This window comes from Brassica rapa, chromosome A08 (assembly GCF_000309985.2).
Source record: "Brassica rapa cultivar Chiifu-401-42 chromosome A08, CAAS_Brap_v3.01, whole genome shotgun sequence".
NCBI classification, from domain to species: Eukaryota; Viridiplantae; Streptophyta; class Magnoliopsida; order Brassicales; family Brassicaceae; genus Brassica; species Brassica rapa.
In genome coordinates, this window is record NC_024802.2 from 17,248,541 (window position 1) to 17,256,663 (window position 8,123).

Genomic DNA, 8,123 nt, shown 5'->3' on the forward strand with positions numbered 1-8,123 from the left:
AGATAAATTTTTCTTGGTTACAGAGTTTAGATCCGTCGCAAGATCGTCAACGTTCTACAAAATAATTTGATCAATAAATTATTTTCCTAATACAGTTTTGCTGACACCCGAAAAATGATTTTTTAATAACCGAAATAATCATCAAAGAACACATTATATGATAGAAATAATAATCGTGACGTGAGGAATTAACACTAAATATATCTAATCTAATATAAGATACAGGATCATGTATGTGTACTTAAAATATGCGACTGTAGTACAACGTAGTTGATCAATTATCATACACAGAGACGAGGTTGGATGTAAGCTTATGATTAAAAAAATTAAGAAAATGAAAGTACAATACTAGTATAATATAGTTCTCAAGAAAGAAAAAAAATACTAGAATGTAGTTTAGGTACATGGACGATGCAACGAAGTTTCGAAGTCGGGAGGACACGAGCCCCCAACTGTAATAAAATCAGAAGTAAGGGGTAAAGTAGTAATATTCGTGTCCTTTGAGAAGAACAAGTTGCTTTAAAAATGTTAAGCAAGAGCATAAAAGACCCGCTCCGTCCGGGTACGGGTCAAAACAGCCATTGTCGTTCTTCCTTACTTCTCATTCAAATAAGAGAGAGAGAGAGGAGAGAAGTTGCTTTTGAGCAGAGAATATAATAATAATAGCAGAAGAAAGCTCCGCCACGTCGCCGCCACTTTTCTTTACCGGAGAAACCTTCCTAAACAAAATTAAAAACAAAAAAAAAACAGTCTCTTTCTTTCTTTCTTTGTCTGATTATTATTCCTTGTGTACACATGTTGTGTAACAGTTGAGCAGTTGCATGCCCATCACTTTCTTTCTCATTTCCTGATCACAGTCCTGGGATCTCGATTTCTCGTAAGCTTATAACGAAACCAAAAGCACAGCTTAAAAGAAGAAGATCTATTTGTACAAGGCTGAAACGACACCTTCTCCTGTCGTTTTATTGATAGCTCGAGATCTGTGTTTCTTTCTTGGCTTCTGAGCTTTTGGCGGTGGTGGGTTTTCTAAGAAAAAAAAAAAATCAAGTTGGGGGTCTTTTATTTATAGACACTATTCTAATGGGAGTTAACAGTGGGGTTACTGGATAAATTAACAAGTAATGAAGGAGTTGAAGATTCAGAGAAGCGGCTTTGAAGTCGGCCAGCTTATTTGGCTAGAAAAATCAAGACTTGGTTGATGTGTGTTCTGTTCTGTCAGGATAAGAAGGAGAAGAACTCTGTTTTTTTTTTGTCTAAGTGTTTTTGGATTTGTGAAAAAAGATTTGGTTGGTGAATGAGTGGGGAGGTGGAGGGAAACAGTTAAAGAAAGTTAATACTTTTTTGGTCTCTCCTAAGTCATAATTACATTTTGGCATCTTGGATCTTTGAAGAAACAAAGTTTGAAAAATTTGTTTTTATTGTTTGCTTTTTAAGTTATATATAAAAATAAGAAGATGAGATTGTCTTCAGCTGGGTTTAATCCTCATCCTCATCCTCATGAAGGTATTATTACTTTCTCTCTCTATTGCTTAATACTTGCAAATGTAGAAACTTTGTTTTTTTTTGTGTGGGAGATTTTAACTAACTTGTGTGTGTGTTTTGTTGAAAATAAAGTTACAGGAGAGAAGAGAGTTCTTAATTCTGAGCTCTGGCATGCTTGTGCTGGTCCTCTTGTCTCACTACCTCCTCTTGGAAGCAGAGTTGTTTATTTCCCTCAAGGTCACAGTGAACAGGTTTGTGTCTCCTTCCCTTATGCTGTTTTGGTTATAGATTACTCAAACATCTACAAATATTTTGTGTACTTTCAGGTCGCTGCTTCAACCAATAAAGAAGTGGATGCCCATACACCAAACTATCCCAGCTTGCAACCACAGCTTATCTGTCAGCTTCACAATGTCACAATGCATGTGAGAAATATTCTTTTATGAGAATAGTGTGTTTATTCTGTTATGTGACTTAGTTCAGGACTTTTTTTTTCTTAAAATTTCAGGCAGATGTTGAAACTGATGAAGTCTATGCACAGATGACTTTACAGCCGTTGAATGCGGTATGAGACTTCTTACATGTAATCCACACTTTTTACTTTTTATGAGGATTTTGTCGGTGTTATGAACAGTTTTTCTTGTTTGAATGCCAGCAAGAGCAAAAAGATTCTTACCTTGCGGCGGAGTTAGGTGTCCCGAGTAGACAACCTACAAACTATTTCTGTAAAACTCTGACTGCTAGTGATACCAGCACTCATGGAGGTTTCTCTGTGCCTCGCCGAGCTGCTGAGAAAGTTTTCCCTCCCTTGGTAATTTTCATTCTACTTACTCTGAAGTTTCTTTTCTTTCGAACTTAGCTAATGATTTTTTTTTTTTGTGTTCTTCAGGATTACACACAGCAGCCTCCAGCTCAAGAGTTGATGGCAAGAGATCTGCATGACAATGAATGGAAGTTCAGACATATTTTCCGAGGTTAGATTTCACCCAATTAAAGTTCAGTTTCCTTAATTATAAGTTTATAACCAATGTTGAAAAAAATTGGTCTGATTTTGTTAAATCCGATTTATGCAACTCAAATTGGTTTAGGCGGCAAATCAGTCATAGCCAAAACGAGTTCTTAAATTCGATTGATTTATGAAACTCAAATCGGTTCAAACCGTCATAAATTGGTTTAAATGGATCTAAATTAGTTTGAATCAATTTAAATTGATCTAAATATGTTAAATTAAACATTTTTGTTAGTGAAAATCCACAAATTTGTCTACTTTTTTTTTTTTTTGCATATGTAATTTTATGATTCATTAAATTAATTTTGTAATTAAACCATAAAACTAAAATATTTAATGTAAACGTAATATATATAAAAATTAATCAATAATCTGTTAATCCGCCTACCGATTTTTGTAACATTGGTTATAAATAACGAATAAACAAAGAGAGTTTGTTACTGACTCTGCTTTTGTTTATCTCCTCTCAGGCCAACCGAAAAGACACCTTCTTACTACTGGTTGGAGCGTATTTGTGAGTGCTAAAAGGCTTGTCGCTGGTGACTCCGTTCTTTTCATCTGGTTAGAACCCACTTCTTCAAATATCCATAGTTGTGAATGGTGGAGCTCATGTCATTTTTGTTTTTATCATCAGGAACGATAAGAATCAGTTACTTCTTGGTATAAGGCGAGCACACCGGCCACAAACTGTCATGCCTTCATCTGTTTTATCAAGTGACAGTATGCATTTAGGCCTTCTTGCCGCAGCAGCTCATGCAGCCTCCACAAACAGTCGCTTCACCATCTTCTATAACCCAAGGGCGAGTCCATCAGAGTTTGTAATACCCTTGGCTAAGTACGTGAAAGCGGTTTATCACACTCGTGTGTCTGTTGGCATGAGGTTTAGGATGCTGTTTGAAACCGAAGAATCAAGTGTTCGTCGGTACATGGGTACAATAACTGGCATTTGTGATCTAGATCCTGCTCGGTGGGCTAATTCTCATTGGCGGTCCGTTAAGGTTCATTTCTCTAACCAAATGTTTGCTTTCTTGTATACATATATATATCATCATCTTGATCATGGTGCAGGTCGGATGGGACGAGTCCACTGCAGGAGATAGGCAACCGAGGGTGTCCTTGTGGGAGATTGAGCCTTTAACGACATTCCCTATGTATCCATCTCCTTTTCCTCTCAGGCTTAAACGTCCCTGGCCTTCAGGTCTCCCATCTTTTCATGGTAATTGTTAATTTCAGAACTTGATTCATCCCTTGAAAGTTTGTATATATATTCTAATCTTTTATTTATATATATACTAGGTAAGTAACCGTGCGATATCGCAGGGGACTCATTTTATAAAAATAAATATACCATTTTATAACTTAGATTTTTATCCAAAAACTTCATAATTTTACTTTCGAGAATGTTCTCATTTCAAAACGTTGAATGTATGTGTTTATATTCATTTATAGATAATACTAAAAATGTATATTCTAATCTTGTCTCCTCTTCTTTTGTTTATGTAGGTCTTAAAGAAGATGATATGGGTATGGGTATGGGTATGAGTTCACCGCTTATGTGGGACCGAGGACTTCAGTCTATGAACTTTCAAGGTATGGGAGTGAACCCGTGGATGCAGCCGAGGCTTGATGCTTCAGGCTTGCTTGGTATGCAGAATGATGCTTACCAAGCAATGGCTGCAGCTGCACTTCAAGACATGAGAGGCATTGATCCTGCTAAAGCCGCTGCTTCTCTTCTTCAGTTCCAAAGTCCCTCAGGTTTCTCTATGCAACCTCCTTCCTTAGTGCAGCCGCAGATGCTGCAGCAGCAACTTTCTCAGCAGCAGCAGCAAGTGGTGGATAATCATAATCTGTCTGCTTCCAGTGCTGCTATGTCTCAGTCAAACACGTCTCTACTCCAGTCAATGACACCTCTTTGTCATCAACAAAGCTTCTCAGACACCAACGGAGGAAACAATCCCATCACTCAACTCCACACTCTCCTCAGTAACTTCCCTCAAGACGAGTCTTCTCAACTGCTCAACCTCACTAGAACAAACTCTGCAATGACTTCTTCAGGTTGGCCATCAAAGCGTCCTGCAATTGATTCATCCTTCCAGCACTCTACAGCCGTTAACAACAACCAATCAGTAATGGAGCAGTTGGGACAGTCACACACAAGCAACGTTTCTCCAAATGCTGTCTCGTTGCCTCCATTCCCCAGTGGTCAAGAAGAGAACCACTCAGACCCTCACAGCCATCTCCTCTTTGGAGTCAACATAGATTCATCTTCCCTTCTGATCCCAAACGGAATGTCAAACCTTAGAAGCATTGGCATTGAAGGTGGCGACTCCACCACTCTACCCTTCACATCATCAACTTTCAACAACGAGTTCTCTGGTACAATGACTACACCTTCTAGTTGTATAGAGGAACCAGGTTTTCTACAGCCCTCAGAGAACCAACAGTCTAATACCTTTGTGAAGGTAAATTAAGTGTGTTTCTTGTGTTGCACGTAACTAGTGATGACCTAATGGAAATGTTTTCGCAGGTGTACAAGTCAGGTTCTTTTGGAAGATCGTTAGATATAACGAAGTTCAGCAGCTACAACGAGCTGCGAAGCGAGCTTGCTCGCATGTTTGGCCTCGAAGGCCAATTAGAAGATCCTGTGAGATCAGGCTGGCAGCTTGTATTTGTCGACCGAGAGAACGATGTTCTTCTCCTCGGCGATGACCCTTGGCCGTAAGTTAAACTTCCCTCACTTGTCTCACATGGCATTGTTCCACTGATCTAACTTTGTGCTTACACCTTCATCGGGCACAGGGAGTTTGTGAGCAGCGTGTGGTGCATTAAGATACTCTCACCACAAGAAGTGCAGCAAATGGGGAAACGAGGCCTTGAGCTTCTTAACTCCGCTCCATCTTCCGATAACGTCGATAAGGTCCCGAGCAATGGGAACTGTGATGACTTTGGGAACCGGTCAGACCCGAGGAGTCTCGGTAATGGTATAGCATCCGTTGGGGGTTCGTTCAACTACTAGAGAAGTAGAAAGTAAAACCCTTTTTCTTGGTGTTCAAGTTATTAAGTATTGATCTTCTTAGTTTAATTAGTAGCTTTTAATCTCTCTTTATTACTTGAGAAGAGAGCTTTGTGTTGAACTTTGTGGAAACAGGAAAAAAAAACTATATCTGTCGTAATACTGTAATTATAAGATCTTTTGGTCTTTTACTGAACTTTTGTTTTTACTGAACTTTTGTTATGTCATTTTCGTTGCTCACTACTTCTCCAATCAACTTGATGGTTTTGGTCTTTTGGAGCTATTAAGACTTTTGTCTGAAAGTCACTGGTCCACATAGAAATGAGAAAGTGATTTTTGTGTCCCAGTTCATTTATTGGTTTGTGTGAAACACCGAAATATTCGGACCCGCTATTCAGGGCTTTACACTAAAACTAGATCTCGTTTTGCGTCAGCAGTAACCTTTTTTCTTTTCTTGACACGTATTGATCCGTAGTTCGTACTCGTAATACACTTTTATTGGTACATCAATTAAGATATGCCCTAACGTTTATAGTATATGGTATTGGAGTTTACTGACCAATCATCATCGGGGATAAGCTAGAGGATGTTTCTTCCAAGAACATGTAGCTTCTCCTCTCATGGCGGAAACCTTAGCGATTCGAGCAGCTCTCGGACATGTGGTATCTTTTATCCTCAACCACATCTAGCTTTTGTACAAGCCTTTACCACGAATTGACGATCTATGGAGCTTTTTGGAATTCTAACAAACATTCTTTTTTAGTTTTTTTTTCAAGCATTTTTCATTTCTAGAATTTTCAATGAGCCTGTCTTTGTAACAAAATTTTCCAAGTGGACATGGCTTCATGCTATAAAGCCCTCTAAAATTTTAATATAATTCAGTTGCTAAAAAAATAGTATATGGTATTGAAAACAAAAAAGCAAAAAAACAAACGTAAGACCAATGTAGGTTTTGTTTTCACCAAACTATAAGGAATATGAAACGAAATTTGTAGAATGGTTACAACATAGAAACGTGAACGTGATATCCAGAAATATCTGGCAACATAGAAGAATTTATGATTAGGGTTTGTGTGTGTTTTTTTTTAAACTATTAGGGTTTGTGTGTTGATTGGCTATTTAAGAGAATATAGTGATCGATTAATAAAAAAGACAAGTCAAATAAATAACAAATCTGATAAAGAGATATTTGTAAGTATATGGTTTGATTTGTGGTGTATGAATGTGATTCACATATATCTTTAGTGGTGGGACTATGAATTCTAAGTAAGAAAATTGGGAATTGTTTAAAATAATGTTGGGTGCATGTGATAGGAAAATTTATAGATGACACAAGTTGGGGCACTTTCATGAGCCCTAGTTAAACAGTGCATGGTGACCCATCATTTTGAAAGTTCTCATCTTTTTTTCTTTTTCTTTTTTACCTATTAAAATTAGTTTTTTTTTTTTGGTTTTAAAAACAAAAAAAACATGCATCAATCCATAACTGATTGTACTTATTTTATCATATCAACATAAATTTGGAAGAAACCAAAGCCGGAATTCGATCTTCAATACAAACTTTTCAAACTCTAAAGGTATGCAAAAAATTTCTTTTAAGTTTGCTGCTGAAGACATTAATTTCATATAGTAGATAAATTAGAAATAATAAATGATACAAGTAAAAAAAAATCAAATTTATTTCAACAGGAGGTTCAGAGAATCTGTATCAATTAGTTGTATACATGATTTTTTTGAACTTTAGTTATATACATGATTGCTCTGAAATTTTGTGAAATATAGACAATTTAGTTAAAAGTAATGTTATTAAAAAATTTTTACTTAAAACTGGGAATTTTAAGTTAATATTTTACTTGTCTTTTTATCAAAACCAATCCTGATTGCATATATCTTCTATTTATTTTGTTCACTAAGGGGATGAATGGTTTTTCCGCTACTACCTGCAAACGCAGTTTTTGCGGTTGGTAACGGTTGTTGGCGTTTTACAACAATCGCTTAAACCGATTCAAACCGCTCTAAACCTTATAAATTTAAAAGCTGGTTCCAGCTAACGTTTACGGTTGCGGAAGGATAAAAAAAAACTTTTTTTTCTAAAACAATATAAATACAAAAATAAAAATATTCAATAAAAAATTTAAATTAGAATTAGATTTTTTTTTTGACAACAGATTAGAATTAGATAAATACTAAAATATATCTATTATACTTTCATTAATATTATAAAACTTTAAAATAAAAATATTTTCTATAATTTTTAAAAATTTAAAACTATACCTTTCTGAATATAATTTTTATATGTATTATAATATTATTGTTTCTGATATTTTATAATTATATAAATATAAATATTATTAATTTATTATTTAACCGTTGCTACATTTGGTAGTTAACCAGTCATAGGTATTCCGCAAATGCACCAATTTCTAATCGCAGAACCAGTCGTACAAATCTCTTAGAACCGCTAGAAACTGCAACCACCCACATCCTCTAACTCCCACAACCGCAACCACCCGCATCCGCTAACTCCCGCAACTGCAATCACTGCGTTTGAACCATTCGGGTACTAAGTGAACTAGAATTAGATCATGGTTTGATTTTATGTTAAATGTATGAGATAAA

At 36.2% G+C, this 8,123-nt stretch overlaps 1 protein-coding gene across 1 annotated transcript; it reads left to right on the top strand.

The window, feature by feature from the left end:
* The first annotated feature begins 525 nt into the window (after positions 1-525).
* LOC103835219 (auxin response factor 6) lies at positions 526-5,760 on the top strand. The gene is made up of 12 exons (XM_009111346.3): positions 526-1,503; positions 1,615-1,733; positions 1,809-1,907; positions 1,991-2,047; positions 2,138-2,293; positions 2,372-2,456; positions 2,962-3,052; positions 3,126-3,489; positions 3,560-3,707; positions 3,995-4,953; positions 5,019-5,209; positions 5,291-5,760. The coding sequence occupies exons 1-12, from the start codon at positions 1,455-1,457 to the stop codon at positions 5,505-5,507; spliced, it is 2,535 nt and encodes an 844-aa protein (XP_009109594.2). The 5' UTR covers positions 526-1,454; the 3' UTR covers positions 5,508-5,760.
* The last annotated feature ends 2,363 nt before the right edge of the window (positions 5,761-8,123 follow it).

What these genes read in the sequence shown, in the direction of transcription:
- LOC103835219 (XM_009111346.3), top strand. Translation starts at nt 1,455, where the DNA reads ATGAGATTGTCTTCAGCTGGGTTTAATCCTCATCCTCATCCTCATGAA. An exon ending in CTTTACAGCCGTTGAATGCG is followed by an intron (nt 2,048 to 2,137) that starts GTATGAGACTTC and finishes TTTGAATGCCAG; the next exon opens with CAAGAGCAAAAAGATTCTTA. An exon ending in CTCATTGGCGGTCCGTTAAG is followed by an intron (nt 3,490 to 3,559) that starts GTTCATTTCTCT and finishes ATCATGGTGCAG; the next exon opens with GTCGGATGGGACGAGTCCAC.